The 16,941-nt window shown below is 43.7% G+C and overlaps 1 protein-coding gene across 1 annotated transcript in view; it reads left to right on the top strand.

Moving 5' to 3' along the window:
- DNAAF9 (dynein axonemal assembly factor 9) overlaps positions 1-16,941 on the top strand; it is a 123,999-nt gene that overhangs the window by 86,923 nt on the left and 20,135 nt on the right. The window contains exons 26-29 of the mRNA XM_080814052.1: positions 214-302; positions 1,670-1,828; positions 7,481-7,606; positions 15,731-15,768. Coding sequence (XP_080670178.1) covers positions 214-302; positions 1,670-1,828; positions 7,481-7,606; positions 15,731-15,768 — 412 coding nt within the window. The remainder of the gene's footprint in view (positions 1-213; positions 303-1,669; positions 1,829-7,480; positions 7,607-15,730; positions 15,769-16,941) is intronic.

Genomic DNA, 16,941 nt, shown 5'->3' with positions numbered 1-16,941 from the left:
ATCACAAGTAGACAGAGAGAGAGGGAGAAGCAGGCTCCGTGCTGAGCAGAGAGCCCGATGTGGGGCTTGATCCCAGGACCCTGAGATCATGACCTGAGCAGAAGGCAGAGGCTTAACCCACTGAGCCACCCAGGCACCCCAGTTCTCATAACCTTTTACACAACACTATCTCCCAGCTGAATGACGAACTCACGTGACTTTTCTTTCATGTAGGTAATTGTCAGCATTGTAACTGGCCTCCCAGGCTGTCATGCTAGCGAGCTCTGTGCTTTTCTGGTCACTCTGCATAAGGAATATGGCAGGTTAGTATAGCTGCTGCCTTTGCTTTGGGGAAAGGGATTCTGTGCCTGGGCCCCCCAGGCCCTGGGAAACCTTCAACATGTATTGGCCTTTGGTGTGATTGATATTAGCGCAGTAACCATCCATCCATTTAACACATTTGTATTGAGCATTTCCTATATGCCAGGCACTGTTCTAAGTGTGGGTGACAAATGAACAACTAGAAAGTAAATGAACTAGAACAACTAGTTCTAGAACAAAAACAAATGAACAACTAGAAATGAGCTAGAAAGTCTCTGCCCTTGTGGAGCTTACATTCTAGTTTGGAAATACGATTAACCAGTTAAAGAAGGTAGTATATTAGCTATGAAAAGTGCTATGGAGAAAACAAAGTAGAGAAGGGTGTAGAAGAGCACTAAGCTGGGGGAGGGAGTACAGTTTTAAATTGGGTGCTCAAGGAAGACCTCACTGAGAAAGGGACATTTGAGCAGAGGCCTGAGAAAATGAGGAGTGAACCATTGGAAATCTGGGGACGAGCAGTGTAGCAGCAGAACCAGCACAGGCAAAGGCCTGGAAGTATGCCTGTTCAACAGGGCCATTCAGGACCAGGGGAGTTAGAACTTGGGAGCTGGTGGGTGTGATCCATCCCTGACCACCAGGGGACTGCATCAGTTCCAGTGCAGCTGGGACATGTCGGCTTAGGGGAAACTGGGGAAATCGTTCATCCATCACATTCTGTGGCCAGTAGATTACTAAACAACCCTGGCTAACTGAACAGACAATTAATATCTAGTCAGTACCTCAGAGTAAGGCAATCCCGCAGGAGGCCATAAAGGAATGGAGAGGGTGGAACTTGCCTAGAAGTTTGGGAGTTCGGGGATATTAGAGGGGGTTGGATAAGTTTTAGAGACATGATAGGGAAATATTGGGCCTCTTATAAGTACCAAGTGGCTAGCCAGTTCCTTCCTCATATCCATTGCTTTTGTTGTAGAAATAGTCTGAATTCTTTACCCTGCCCACTTCCTTGCAAGAGTTTTACCGAGTACCAGATTGGAACCATTTTATTGGATGGTCCTTCAGGAAATGACTGCCTGTTCAGAAGGATTCTTTCTCAACTCCAAAGTCTGATTGATGGTCATGTGCTTACCTGACCTTTTCCTTATGGCAAGGCATTTCCTATCAGAAGTTCAGTGATGGTGGTTTCAGAACATGGAGCTCCCCACGCAGTGCTCTCTGCCTGCTTCTGTGATGCCAGGGTTGCTTTCTCCTGTGCAGGGTCATCGGGCAAAATGTCTGTGGGAGTACTGGTCACACTTGGATCCACAGGCTGAGCCTCTGGGGCCAGGCTATCAGTTGGCCCCCACGCTGAGATTATGCTTGCCATTTCCAGGTGGATGGTATACCGCCAAATCATGGATAGTTCTGAATGTTTTCATGCTGCCCACTTCCAAAGATACCTTTCCAGCGTCCTAGAGGCTCAGCAGAACCGCTCTGCCCGCCAGGCAGCTTACACCCGTAAGAAGACCCGACTGTTGGTGGTGTTGCAAGGGTGAGTACTAGAAGTCTTCTGGGAACAGTGGGGTATGGTGATGACCTTACCATTACTGTTATTTTTTATGTGGCTAACCTGGGGCACAGAACAACCTCCACATGTTCGTGAGCAGAGTCTGCACTACCCAGAGAGGCCTTAAACAAGGCCTCTGGTTGCTGTCTAGCGGCCCAGAGTGGCTGCTATAGCTTACACATAAGTTTTCAGTTTGGTGTCAGAGTGCCTGTGTGGTTCAGTCCGTTAAGCATGTGACCCTTGATTTCGTCTCAGGGTTGTGAGATCAAGTCCCGCATCAGGTTGCATGCCCACACTGGGCATGGAACCTGCTTGAGATTCTCTCTCTCCCTCTCCCTCAACCTTCCCCCTCTCTCTAAAAAATTAAATGAAATTAAAAATTAAGTTTGGTTTCAGTATCATGGTATCCCCCAAAGGTAGAGAATTAGGAAAGAGATTTTCTGGGCAAGATTCCTTGATAATTCTTGTAACAATACCAATCCCTAAGCCTCTTCCTTTGCCATGTATTTCAGTCCTTCCTTATGTGGAGTTGCAGAGACAACCCCCACACTCTGCAGTCTTGAGCCCCACCATGCCCAGAATGGCTGGTCTAGGAAGGTTTCCTGGAACCCTCAGTGGGGAGCATAAATAGTCCAGCTGGGCAGGGAGCTCCCTGGTGAGGACAGATTTGACAGAGTGAGTGCTACTGCTTCAGGGACCCTGGCTGCAAGGAGCTTACCTTGACCTGTTCTAGGGCCTTCCAAGGAGGTGCCTTGTGCAGGCCATTACCCTTCAGGCCCAGAAGAGATCATGCCAGGTCAGGAAAACACAGGCTGTGGTCTTCATGATGGCTGGTAATACAGAAGCTTTTGGCAGTTCTCACAAAGTGCTTTTATGCTATGCTGTATTTTCTGCGCTCATAATAATTACTATGTGCAATTGGCTAATTGTTTCCAGTAAAGAGTAGGCCTGGATCCAAAGCCCTATTGAGTCTCCTGGGTAGATGGTGAGAAGTAGAGAAAAGCCAGGTGGGTGGTCCTAAGGCCAGAGGTGGGCAGGACTGTGTACCCCACCAGGCCATCTTTCCTCTCCTTCAGGCCTTATTCTCACATCTGCCCTGGGCTTCCCTTCCATCAAATCTTTTGTCCGGCTTATAGGCCAACGTCATGGAAGACGCAGAGCAAGAGTCTAGGCTTGAAACCGTGTGTGTGTGAGTGTGTGTGTGTGTGTGTGTGTGTGTGTTTAAGTGGGCTCCATGACAAGCACAAAGCCCAGTGCAGGGCTTGAACTCACAACCCTGAGATCAAGACCTGGGCTGAAATCAAGAGTCAGATGCTCAGTGGACTGAGCAACCCAGGCACCGCAGAAACACTTGTTTTCTTCTGGTTTTCCATTGCTTCTAATGATCAGAGGAATGGATCAGCCCCTGCCAAAGTTGAGGGTCATCGTGGGTGTGGACCTGAAGTCAAATTCAGCAGTTTGACATCGTATAGTTGAGGGCATTGCAATCTTCCGTCACTTGAGAGAGCATCGTTGACCCCTTGTCTCTGACAGTACTCATCTGCAAAAGTGTCAGCTGCCCCAGCTGCTCTGGATGGCAGTGAGAGTGTATAGCTAGCCCACTTGTGTGCTCTTACCCAGCATTTGCCTAGTCATAGTCCTGGGATGCTAGGGACCTCTGACTTCCTGAAGGACTCAAGCGGATGTATCAGCTGAGTGCTATGGCTCTCACTAAGACACTGCTCTTACAAACAGGGCCCATTCTCTTGTGGGTCGGCAGGGAGCTCTTGGCAGCCTCCTTTTTGCATGACCATCTCCTTTGGGGCTGGACCTTTGAGCCCAGTATTGAGAGGTTGCCAGTAAAGGGAGACTCCAGAGGCTTCTCAAATTGAGAATTATATTTTCTAAATGTGGCTTTTATCTTCATTTATAGGATTCTTGGGGAAATGTGGTGGTATAAGGCAGGGTTTTCTTTTGCCCCTAGAGCGGCCTGGTTCCATTTGGCATTACTACAGCAGTGGGGCAGTGGTGTTGACCTTTGATAGCCAGTGGAGTTGCTGTTTTTAAAATCAATATATTTTGAAATGATAAAATTTTAGAAATAGAGGACAGAGTGGTGGTTGCCCAGAGTTAGGGATGGGAGTGGGAAGCGGGAGGAAGGTGGGTATGGTTGTAAAAGAGGCAGCACAAGGGATCCTGATGGTGTTGGAACTGTTCAGTGTCTTGACTGTGTTGGTAGATATAGGAACCTACACAGGTGACAGAATTGTCTGGAACTTACAAACACACACACAAAACTGAGGAAATCTGAACTTTAAAATACTAATTTTAAGGAATTTAAGGGATTGTATTTCTTCATACTCCAGAATACTGTAAAGTCATTCTTTAAATTATTTAAAATATTTAAAAACAAAGTCTGTCTCAAAAATTGAATTAATCTAAAACACTTGCCCAAATTGTTGGCTTAAATTGCAAACATAAAACAGGCCAAAAGATACTTGAATAGGGTATCTGTTGTTTAGGAAGAAAGAAAGTTAAAGTCCTGCTGGGGTTTTGTTTTGTTTTTTGTTTTGCTTTTATTTTTAATAAAGAGAGAACTGACAGACGGGAGAGGGTGGTGGGGAAATGGACATTGGGGAGGGTATATGCTATGATGAGTGCTGTGAAATGTGTAAACCTGGCGATTCACAGACCTGTACCCCTGGGGATAAAAATACATTATATGTTTATTAAAATAAAAAAATTAAAAACCTAAAAAAAAAAGAGAGAGAACTGACAAGAAAGAGGGAAACATGAAAAGCCAGGTGTTTTTTTTTTTTTTTGCTTTCATCATGCATTTGAGGCAGTTTAGCCAAAGTGGTCAAGTCCAACCTCTGGTAGCTGGAGCAGTGTGCTTCCTCTGTAGTAAAGGCTGCTTCCCCCCATTTGGAGGCCCTGGCCAGGATGATTACCAGGCAAGGGCTGGGGAGGGAGGGAGGGTCCAGCAGCCTCCCTGTCCCAGCAAGCACAGTGAGTGACCCCAAGAACCTCTTCTCTTGCCACAGCAGTTCCCGGTTGCAGTGCCCAGATGCATCACTTAGATACACTGGTCTCACCAAGGACTTTGGGGCCTATTTTCATTCCAACTTTTTTCCATTGCATGGAATGCTCTGAAAACCTGGGAATTCCCTAGCCACTCTCTAAAGGATAACCCATGGTATTGAAATCACCAAAATCTAGAGGATTGGTAAATCTTTCGGTTCTCTTCTGCCCTAAGAAATGAGTCTCTGGACTTATACCAAACATGGAAAATAAAAAGCTTCCAAAATTTATTTATTTATTTATTTTAAAGATTTTATTCATTTATTTGACAGAGATTACAAGTAGGCAGAGAGGCAGTCAGAGAGAGAGAAGGAAGCAGGCCCCCTGCTGAGCAGAGAGCCCAGTGCGGGGCTTGATCCCAGGACCCTGAGATCATGACCTGAGCCGAAGGCAGAGACTTTAACCCACTGAGCCACCCAGGAGCCCCCCAAAATTTATTTTTAGAAGAGGGGGAAAGCAAATACTTAGGAGCAAGGCTGGGGGACTTACCCAGAAGAGTTAAATCTGGTAAACGTGACCACAAAGAGATTGGGGCAGTATTTAAGCTTCAGTCAGTCCTGCTTTCAGGTGTGCATAAGGCCCAGCAGTGTGGGGGGCTCTTCTGCATCCACGCCTAACCAGACATTGCAGAACCAGGAGAAGGAACCCCATGTGCCTATACACACACATGCCCAGGCAGGCGGAGAAACCAGGAGAAGAGGGCTCACTCTAACAGCTCTCTGGCTGTCAGGCCCTCATGGGGGAGCTCTAGAACTGGTTACACCCTGTTCTTGATTGAAGCACTGCTAGTTGGTCAGGACAGAGGCAGACCTTATGGGAATGGTGAATATTGTAGTCTGGGATAAAGCCAAGTGCTGTTTTGCAGATGAGTTATTTGTAGGAACTCAGGAAGTGGCTCAGGCAGGCTGTAACTATCCCCTTAGCCACCATCCCTGGCTTCCCAAGGGCTCAGGCCCATATGATCAATAAGGCTGCCTTCAGATTTGCCTTCCCTCCGTAGGAACTGACCTTTTGACGATAGGCTAGGTCAGTTGGGAAAATGTTCTCTACAAGGTAAAGAATGGAGGCCCCTTCTTGGAGTGGCCAAGAGTCTACCCAGAACTGAACATTCAGTTCATTCATCTGTCCTGCTTAGGCATCACAGATTACACCATTCATCAACGACTTTACGTTACTACTTAAAGACGGACTGTAAACAAATGAGAAAATAACAGTATATGTAGCTAATGTTCAGTGCCATGGGGAAGAATTGGGGCACGGGCAGGTTGTGCAGAACGAGGGTTGCTATGTCATATAGGCTGTAGCAAGTCAGATACCTCTCTCAGAATGCCATTTGAGCAGACAACTGAAGGGAGCAAGCCTGGCAGACATTTGAGGAAAAGAGTATCAAGGAGAGGGGACAGAGAGTGCCAGTGTGGACGTGTGCCTGGCATGTTCGGGGAAGAGCCAGGAGGTCACAGTGAGTAGATTCAGGTAAGGGAAGGAATAGGAGGAGGAGAAACTCCTAGTGGTATGGGAGTCAGATCACAGTCAGTTTTGGGGGTTGTGGTAAGGGCTTTAAAAGCTTTGACGCGGGTGCCTGGGTGGCTCAGTGGGTTAAGCCTCTGCCTTCGGCTCAGGTCATGATCTCAGGGTCCTGGGATTGGGTCCCACATCGGGCTCTCTGCTTAGCAGGGACCTGCCTCTCTGCCTGCTTGTGCTCTCTCTCTCTGTGTCAAATAAAAAAAAAACAAAAAACTTCGACGCTGAGTGGGATGGAAGCCACTCAGTGGCTTAGCACGGTGGGATTAGCACAATCTTTCTGGCTTCTCTGTTGAAAACAGGTTGGGCAGGGGCAGGGATAGAAGCAGGGAGGCCAGTGAGGAGGCTGTGGGGTAATCTGTGCAAGAGATGATAACAGTTTGTATCCAGTAGTAGTGGGAGAATGTGAGCAGCAATCTCATTCTAGTTATATTTTGAAAATTGAGAAAAAATGGAGTCAGTGATGACTCCAAACAAAAGAATGGAGCTAAAAGAATGGAGTCCCCTCTGCTGAGAAGAACAAGGCCTTGGGAGCAACAGGCATGGGAAACTGAATCACGAACATGTTAAGTTCTAACTGAAAATATTTATTGGCTCTGGAAGTCTGCAGTTTGGAGAGTTCCAGGCAGGAAATACAAATGCGGGTGGGGTTTGACATGTGTCCGCTGACCTACAGGGGTACCTGATGCTCCCCATTTCTCCAGAAGGAGAGAAAAAAGCTATTAAAGGAAACAGACCTATCCAGGAGCTCCTAACATGATTGGAAAACAGGCCTAAGGACACCAAGTCCCACCCTTAGAGCTCCAGGGTCATTTCCAGGCTTCCCTTTACTCCTAGAAGTGGTGGGAGATTCTTACACGGTTAGGAATACTAATGAGGTTTGGGAATGCAGAAACATTGTGGAATGCAGGGAGGGGCTCTAAATTACTAAGCAGGGTGACCCCAAGGAACCCAGTCAAGGCTCCTCCTTGTGGTTTTCCTTCCACCCTTGCTCTCTCAATCCCTCAGCGTTCTTCTGCCCCAGTCAGTAAGCTAATCTTTCTCTTTTCTCCCCAGCTACACAGATGTTATTGATGTCGTCCAGGCCCTGCAGACCCATCCAGACTCAAAGGTCAAGTCCTCCTTCACCATTGGTGCCATCACGGTGTGCGTGGATCCCCTGAGCTGCTACATGGAGCACAGGTACGTACTTCAGATCCTCTGCAGCCCACAGGATGTGGTGGCTTTAAATGCACAGAAAGCGATTTTCTTCCACCCACCGGAAGGAGACACATCTTTATGTGTGTTTGTCTTTTGGAATGCGTTAGTCTACCTTATATATAATGAATGTTCAGTTGTTGCTTAATTAATACTAGGTTCTCAGAAGACGCCTATAGACCGAAGCCTCTCACCACTTTTCTTTGTGTACTGAAAAATTGTCCATCTAGGGCAGTGGGACTTGAAACAGCTTCTCCCAGAAAGAAAGAATGCCCATGACAGCCTTTTCTTTTCCTCTTTACTATAGGGGAGGTGCTTTGTTTTCCAGAGTACTTAGAGTATCTCATAGATAATTTTTCCTATGGTTAAGCCTTTTTTTCCCTCAGATTTATTTATTTGAGAGAGACAGTATGTGTGTCTTAGCGGGGGGGGGGGGGGGGGGGGCAGAGGGGGAGGGAGAATCTCTAGCAGACTCTCCACTGAGCATGGAGCCCAATGCAGGCCTTGTCCCACGACCCATGAGATCATGACCTGAGTTGAAATCAGGAGTTGGCCACTCAGCTGACTGAGCCACCCAGGTGCCACTATGGTTAAGCAATCTTAAAGCTGTCTACCTCAGTTAATGACATTCATTCTCACTACTAATAGGTGAACTTTGTTTTTTCTTTAAACTTTGGAAGTAATATAATAGCAGCAATGAAAATTGGGTAATAGGGGCACCTGGGTGGCTCAGTGGGTTAAAGCCTCTGTCTTCGGCTCAGATCATGATCCCAGGATCTTGGGATTGAGTCCCAAGTCGGGCTCTCTGCTCCTTGGGGAGCCTGCTTCCCCCTCTCTCTCTGCCTGTCTCTCTGCCTACTTGTGATCTCTGTCTGTCAAATAAATAAATAGGGGCATCTGGGTGGCTCAGTGGGTTAGAGCCTCTGCCTTCGGCTCAGGTCATGATCCCAGGGTCCTGGGATCAAGCCCCGCATCAGGCGCTCTGCTCAGCAGGGAGCCTGCTTCCTCCTCTCTCTCTCTCTGCCTGCCTCTCTGCCTACCTGTGATCTCTGTCTGTCAAATAAATAAATAAAATATTTAAATAAATAAATAAATAACTATCTTTAAAAAAATTAAAAAAGAAAATTGGGTAGTAATTGGGGTGCCTGGGTGACAAAGTTGGTTGAGTGTCTTCCTCTTGGTTTCAGCTCAGGTCATGATCTTAATAAGGCCATGAGATCCAGCCCTGCTTGGGCTCTGCATTCAGTGAGGAGTTTGCTTAAAAGATTCTCTCCCTCTGTTCCTTACCACACCCACATGCATGTGCTCTCTCTCTTAAAAAAAAAAAAAAAAAAAAAAAAAGAAAGAAAAGAGGAAAGAAAGAAAATTTGGTAATAATTTACCCATAATCTCACTAATTCAATGTAACTATTATCATTTTTGTGAATTCCTTGCCTTTTTTATCTGCGTCTTTTTACAGTTACGGAATTTAAGGATACAATTTTGTATCCTTCTTCTTAGATTAACATATAACAAATTATGTAATTACATATTATGTAAGTTAGTGTATTTATGTTCCAACATCACAGTGGTAATTGCATTTTGATTAATTATATAGTCATTATGTGTGTGGATGGACATGCTTATCTTAGCGGTTTCCCTGCTATTAGTCACATAGGTTGTCTCCAACTTTTCACTATTATAAATAATGCTGTGAGAACATCTTTATCCATATAAATTTCTTAAATTTCAGATAATTTCCTTTAAAAAGTTTCTTCAAAGAGATATTAGTTAATTGAACGATCAGTTTTATATCTCTTTATTCACATTTTAAAATTGCTTTCTGAGTGAGTTTCACAGTTTACACTGCCCCAGTGGTATCTAGAAGTATCTGTTTCATCCTCAGAGTACTCCTTACTGGGGACAGGTTCAGCATTACCTTGTCCCTTCACAGAGCTATTTGTCCAGTAGCCCAGTGGAGTGTATCCTGGGTCTGTAGTCATGTGGTCTTTCTGGCTAGTCCATATTACTGGTATCCCCTGGGAACTGATTGATCCACCCTTAAACCTTCATCTGAAAGAGCTCTCTTCCTGTTTGAGTCCCAAGTTGATATCTTTAGATTTCTCATATAAATTACGTTAGAGGGGCGCCTTGGTGCCTCAGTCCTTGATCAGTCATGATCCCCGGGTCCTAGGATCAAGTCTCGAGTCGGGCTCCCTGCTCAGTGGGAGGCTTGCTTCTCCCACTTCCACTCCCCCTGCTTGTGTTCCCTTTCTCACTGTTTCTCTGTCAATTAAATAAATAAATAAAATCACTTTTAAAAATTACATTAGAAGTTACTTCCCTTACCACCTCGACTGATACCAAGAAACATCTTTACCATCTCTCTTCTCTTTAGCTGTGACTTAGGTTCTGCTTTCCCATAAAAAGCAAGGTGGTCTGTTTTCCTTCTGTCTTAGGTTAGGTTATTGTAGTGAATGCTGAGCATCACCCCGTACTTTGGATTGCCACATTGACTCTTACATGTCACCCTTCCTACCAGTCCTGTTTCTTCTCCTCAAGCTTTTGTTTAAAGATGAACTAAAGGGGCACCTGGCTTGGGCAGGTGACTTGCTTTGGTCACTGGGACATCAAGAACCAAGAAATAAGCAGAGGCTTTAAAAGCATTTACACATTGGGGCTTGCACTCTCTTGCCTCTGAGAGCTGAGACCACCATATGAAGAAGCCTGGGCTAGGCTGATAGAGGGTGAGAGATCACGTGGAGGGGTAGGCCTAGCCATCCATTCTCCTCAACTGAGCTACCTCCAGTCAAAACAACTGCCCATCTAATCCACAGAATCATGAGGAATAAATACATCATCATTATTTCAAGCCAGTTTCGTTGTGGGCTGATTTATTACATAGCAACAGTGTAGGAAAATTGGTACATTCATATAGTATTGATAGAAATATAAAGTGGTATAATGTATTTAAGAACAAATTTGGCCATTCCATTGCTAGAATTTTGTAGAGTTGTATTTGTACAAATGTTCAAAAGATATGTATGTGTAGGGGAGTTTGCTTCAGATGGAATTTTAAATTCTAAACAGTAGAGCCTACTCTGGTATGTTTTAATGGAAAGGGATTTACTAAAGGACATTATAGCTTGCAGAGTCTCCGGGGTGGCCAGGCCGTATTGGCTAGGCAGCCAGGAGCAATGCTCAATCCTCTCAGGGCTTCCTTCCCCAGAAAATGGGGTCTGCTACACAAGTAGGCAGAGAGAGAGGAGGAAGCAGACTCCCCACTGAGCAGAGAGCCCAATGCAGGGCTTGGGATCCCAGGGTCCTGGGATCATGACCTGAGCCGAAGGCAGAGGCTTAACCCACTGAGCCACCCAGGTGCCCCTCAAGGTCCATGTTTTAGCATGTGTGAGTAACTTCATTCCTTTTAATGGCCAAATAATATTCCATTGTATGAATATACCACATCTTATTTATTCATTCATCAGTTGATGGACATTTGGGGCCTACTACAAATAATGCTGCTAGAAGCATTTGTGTACAAGATTTCATGTGGTTGGGGTGCCTGGGTGGCTCAGTGGGTTAAAGCCTCTGCCTCTCTGCCTACTTATAATCTCTGTCAAATAAATAAATAAAATCTTAAAAAAAAAGATTTCATGTGGTCATGTTTTTGTTCTCTTGGATATATACCTAGGAGTAGAATTGCTGGGTCATAATGGTAACTGTACATTGAACTTTGAGGAACTGTTATCTAAACCCACTACACCATTTACTTTCCCACCATAGTCTATGAGGGTTCCAGTTTCTCCACATCCTCACCAGTACTTGTTATTTTCTGTCTGTATTGTGTAGAGTGGTATCTCCTTATGGTTTTACTTTGCATTTCCCTAATACTAATGATGTGTAGCATCTTTTCATTGCTTATTGGCTACTTGTATGTCTTTTTTTTTTTTTTTTTTTGGTAGAAAAGTCTATTAAATCATTTGCCCATTTTCAAATCGGACTGTCTTTTTTTTTTTTTTTTTTAAGTAATCTCTATACCCAGCATGGGGCTTGAACTCATGACCCCAAGATCAAGTGTTACATGCTCTACCAACTGAACCAGCCATGCACTTTGGGTTGTCTCTTTTTGAGTTACAAGAGTGCTTCATACATTCTGAATCGAAGTCCTTCATAAGATACTTGATTTGCAAAAATTCTCTCCCATGGGTTATCTTTTTACTTTCTAGATGGTATCCTCCAAATCACAAAAGTTTTCAATTTTAATGAAGTCCAGTTTATTTTTTCTTTCATTGCTTGTGCTTATGGTGTTATATCTAAGAAAGCATTGCTGAATCCAAGATCACAAAGATTTATCCCAGTGTTTTCTTCTAAGCGTTTTATAGTTTTAACTCTTGTATTTTGACCTATCTTCCATCTTGAAATAATTTTTACATGTAGCATGAAATAGGGGTTCAGCTTCATTATTTCAACATGTTGGTATCCAGCTGTCCCAACACCATTTCTTGAAAAGACTTTTCCGTTGAATTGTCTTGGCACTCTTGTCAAAAACCAACTGACTATAAATGTGAAGGCTTATTTTCTGGGCTCTCAGTTATATTCCACTGATAGACATGTCTGTCTTTATGGCAGTACCACGTTCTGATTATTGTAGCTTTGTGGTAAGTTGTGAAATTGAGAAGTGAGAGTCCTTCAACTTTGTTCTTTTTCAAGATCGTTTTGACTATTCTGAGTTCCTTGCATTTCCATGTAAATTTAAGGATCAGCTTGTCAGTTTCTACAAGAAAAGACAACTGAGATTTTGGTAGGGATTGCAGTGAATTTATAGATCTGTTTGAGAAGTATTGCCGTCTTAAAAATACTAAGTCTTACAGTCCATCTTTCCATTTATTTAGGTCTTAAATTTCTTTCAGCAATGTTTTGTAGTTTTCAGTGTACAAGTCTTATGGTTCCTTTGTTTAATTTATTCCTAACTATTTTGTTCTTTGTGATGTTATTGTAAATGGAATTGTTTTCTGAATACCATTTTTGGATCGTTCATTGCTAGGGTATGGACATGCAATTGATTTTTGTATATTGATTTTTACATCGTATGTTCTTGGCTGAACATATTAGTTCTGTTAGTGTTTTGTGTGTACTGTTTAGGATTTTCTATATACAAAAGCGTGTCATGAGTACACAGAGATAGTGTTACTTTTTTCTTTCCAATTGGGATGCTTTTTATTTGTTTTTTTGGCCTAATTCCCCTGACTAGAACCTCCAATATATTGAGTAGAAGTAGCAAGAGCAGACATCCCGTCTTGTGCCTGATCTGAAAAGGAAAGCATCTAGTCTTTAACCATTAAGTATGGTGTTAGCTGTGGGCTTTATATTCCTTTTATAATAGGAAAAGATTTTTTGAGACTCTAAAACTTAATTCAGTGTTTGGGGGGTTTTTTGGTAAAGTGTCTACCTTAGCAAAAATAAAATTTACATCATTGCTTCCAGACCATGGTTAAAACAAAAACAAAAACAGGTAGGAGCAGAACACAGTAGGGTGTCTTTTTCCATTCTGTGAGGTGGGGATTAGTATGGCTTCTTTAATTTAAGGGTGGGCTCAGTTTGGATTCAGGGTGGGTCTATGTGAGATTGGTCTGGTGTCTTTATTGTAGTGGAATTCATTCAGTGAGTATCTGTTGGGTCTGCTGTGTGACAGGGACCATTCTGATAATTGAGGGAGCCCCATAGAATTAGTCATCCCAGATCTATGCTCATGTGGTATCTACAGTTTTGTAGATATGCATGTAGGAATTGTGGGGCCCATGTTTTGGGGCAGATTGGAGCAATATTTACTAGAATTTTATATAAATCAGGTAATTGGTTGGTGCACTACGTAATGGAGGATACCATACTATGTGAGACATACAATCACAGTCATTTCTATTGAAGAGCTGGTCAGTAACCTTTATATACATTGTATATACATTTTAATGAACTTGTCTTCTCTGTTTGAGTCCCATGCCAGGCATTCTTCAAAAATATTACAGTTAAAAAAAAAATACTACAGTTTATTAAGGAGGATGATATGTAGAGAGGGAAAGCAAAGAGCCAACACTTGTTTTGGGCTATTTGTCTTGCACTGTGATACTTACCCCTCTTAATCCTCAAAATACCCTTTAAGGTAAGCATCACTACCATGCTTTACCATGAGGAGCTGATGCTCAGAAAAGTTAAATAGTTTTCCAAATGCAACACCAGTGACATGTATCCAGTTAATCATGATTGAGTTAAGAAGTGCCATAACAAAAGATTTGATGCAATTTTATAAGAATTATAAAGAAGCAATGATAACTCCTAGTTGGATTAGGAAAGAAAGCCAACATGAATTTGAAGGGCAGAGATGCCAAAGATGCCAAAATATGAGAAATTGCATTCCATTTGTAGAGAGTCATCGAAATGCACAGTTCTGTGTAGTGGTCAGAGGTTTAAAGCATAAACTTCCAGCCTGTGATTGGATAAGATGCCTTGAGAGAGAACGTTGCTTGTCTTGTTGAAGACATCTATAATGTGAATTGCTGAGGTCTGCTGTGAGGAAGCATGCAGGATGCTGAGAAGGGCCTTTAAGGGCATATACTTTAAGAGTCACAGGCCCTGATGGGGACAGGCAGTTTCTAAGAGTGTATTTGCTATGTGTCAGGCCATTCAGACTGAGTGCAGTGAAGTCCGTGAGTTCTGTTCTTGGGAGACTCCGGTGTAGAATGCATGTCTCTTCCTTGTTCCAGGGTTCTTGATCTTGCTCAGAGCACATGGGGATTTCTCTGTGGAATTCCTCAGAAGCTATGAGGGACTCAGTCAGGCAAGACAACTACATCAGCAGTCCGAAGTGGTATTCATCCAGCTCACTTACTCACCAAATTAGATTCCAAATGGTATTTTCAGGAAGCAAATAGAAGGATGAAAACTTGCTACCACAAAGGAGATTGCAGGAGAGAAATTCCCCCGTGGTGATTTGAACATCAATACTGCCTGCATCTAGACCAGCAATAATTCAGAAGTGTGGCTTCAGCAAGCATCTCATTTGTAGGGAAAGAAAACATGCTAAACAGACCTGGGTCCTTAAATAAGCACTCCCACATTTTAGCTTCGTGTGAGGCCTTGGGCAAAGTGCTTAGACTGGTTAGCTGTCATAAACCCACCCACTCTTCGCAGCTTGTGAGTACCTGAGGCATGGAGTAGACATGAGGACAGAACAAGACCAAACATGAGAACCGCTCGCACAGTACCCTGCCCAGAGGAAGAACTTGGTAAAAGGCAGTTATTCTCATTTGTGTTAGCTGACTTCCCTGAGAAGGGTACTGTGATGCTTTAGGAGTTTAAAAGCACTTGAGAGTGTGAGTTTTTCTCTGAAAAGTTTTTCTTAGTTAATTTATTAACTCACACTTTGAATCGGTCACTCTCACCTGCTTCATCTGTGATCCAATTAGTTTCCTGCTGTCCTTTCACCATTAGAGCTCAGAATGAGGTTGAAGGGGAACTGGGATTCTAGCATGCACATAAAGAGAGGCATGGTAACTTTAGTACTGAAGACCCTTGGCAGAGTTAGGGAAATGTAATTTTTCTCATTTTCCCTTGAAACTTCCCCTTTATGGCCAAGACAGTGTCTTTTTTAAAAAAACAAAAAAACTTTCTTTTCTGTTTCTTGTAATCTAGAGTTTGAGCCTGTATCCCATCTTCAACATTCCATCAAGAGTTGGCCACATAAGGACTACTTCTGTGGGGTCCTGGCTTAGAGAGCTTTGGTTCAAAGCTATGAAAAATGATTTTTTTAATAAAGATTTTATTTATTCACTAGCGAGAGAGAGAGAGAACACAGCAGGGGAAGAGGCAGGGAGGGAAGGAGAAGCAGACTCCTCGCTGAGCTAGGAGCCCAACGTGGGGCTCAATTCCAGGATCCTGGGATTATGACCTGAGCCAAAGGCTGTCGCTTAACCATCTGAGATACCCAGGCACCCCGAAAACCAATTCTTGATGCTTAGTACTGCCTACCACTTGCCCCTTTGAATAAGTCAGCTTGGATACATTTTTGTGGAAAATAATAACAATTCTGACATTAATGGTTTTTAAATATTTCTTTCTTTTTTTTCCCTCTAGATTTCTCTTTCCTAAATGTCTTGACCAGTGTTCACAAGGTAAGCAATATGTTTTACTTCCTGCTTCTGCATGCCTTTCAAATTCTGTTTAGGTGCAACAGACTTTTCTTCACACTCCTTCCTCCCATTCTAAAGTCTGAAACAAACAAAATTCATCCGGGGAAGTCTTTGACATCTTTTTTTTTTTTTTTTTTTAAGATTTTATTTATTTATTTGACAGAAAGAGAGTGAGAGAGGAAACACAACTAGGGGGGAAAGCGGAGGGAACACAGAGGGGAGAGGGAGAAGCCGACTCCCCATGGATCAGGAAGCCTGATGTGGGGCTTGATCCTGGGATCATGACCTGAGCTGAATGCAGACACTTAACGACTGAGCCACCCAGGCACCCTGACATCTTTTTCTTTTATCATATTTGATAGGCAGATTTCTTCCTGAGTTTCTCTCTTAAGATGATAAGCTGTCATGACAGTCGCTCTCCTGAGCAGAGCTTAAGTCCACCTTAATATCAGTGGACTGATACCAGTGGACTGGTACTAGGTATTCCTAGCCTTTGGATCAACAAGATTTTGATGCACTTCTCCTGTCCCATGAGTGCATAGTATGGTCCAGTAGGACCTTCTCCCTTAATACCCTCCTATATGCACTGGAATTTTCCACACCTCCTTGGTAGCATTTAGAAAATTCCACCCATCCAGTAGGTTACATTTGACCTTGCATTGTTCTCCCATCTGGTAACCCTGGAAGCAGCACTTTTTAGTCATATTAACTGTGGTGCCTGGAGACCCAGAATAAATTCTGAATTTCCTGCAGTGATGATAAAATGCTCATTGTTGTCAGAAGACCTGGGGTCTGAGCTTCCTGAGCCAGCCCAGCAAGAAGAAATCAGACAGAAGAAAATAACTTGGTGTCCCCAGCACAGTTTTACCCTGCTGATCCCATTGCCAGTCCGCAGGGAGCGGAGACAACTGAGTATACCAGAGCTATTGTCTTGGGAAACAGCTGAGCTGGGTGCTGTGCAGGGCAGGAGCCAGGTAGCTGGAGGGAGGAATGTGTGTGTTGGACTGACACACCAGGGAGTCTCAAGTCTAGCTTTTAAAGGCCTTTGTTGCTTTCCAGGCACTGTACCTCAGAAGCAGAGTGGGATAGAGGTAGCTGGATCCACTTACAGTATCCACTCCAGGTAGATGAAGGAGATTTTATGGAGATTGGGTC

Source organism: Martes martes, assembly GCF_963455335.1.
Source record: "Martes martes genome assembly, chromosome: 9".
Taxonomy (NCBI): Eukaryota; Metazoa; Chordata; class Mammalia; order Carnivora; family Mustelidae; genus Martes; species Martes martes.
This window is presented reverse-complemented; position numbering and strand designations above follow the sequence as displayed.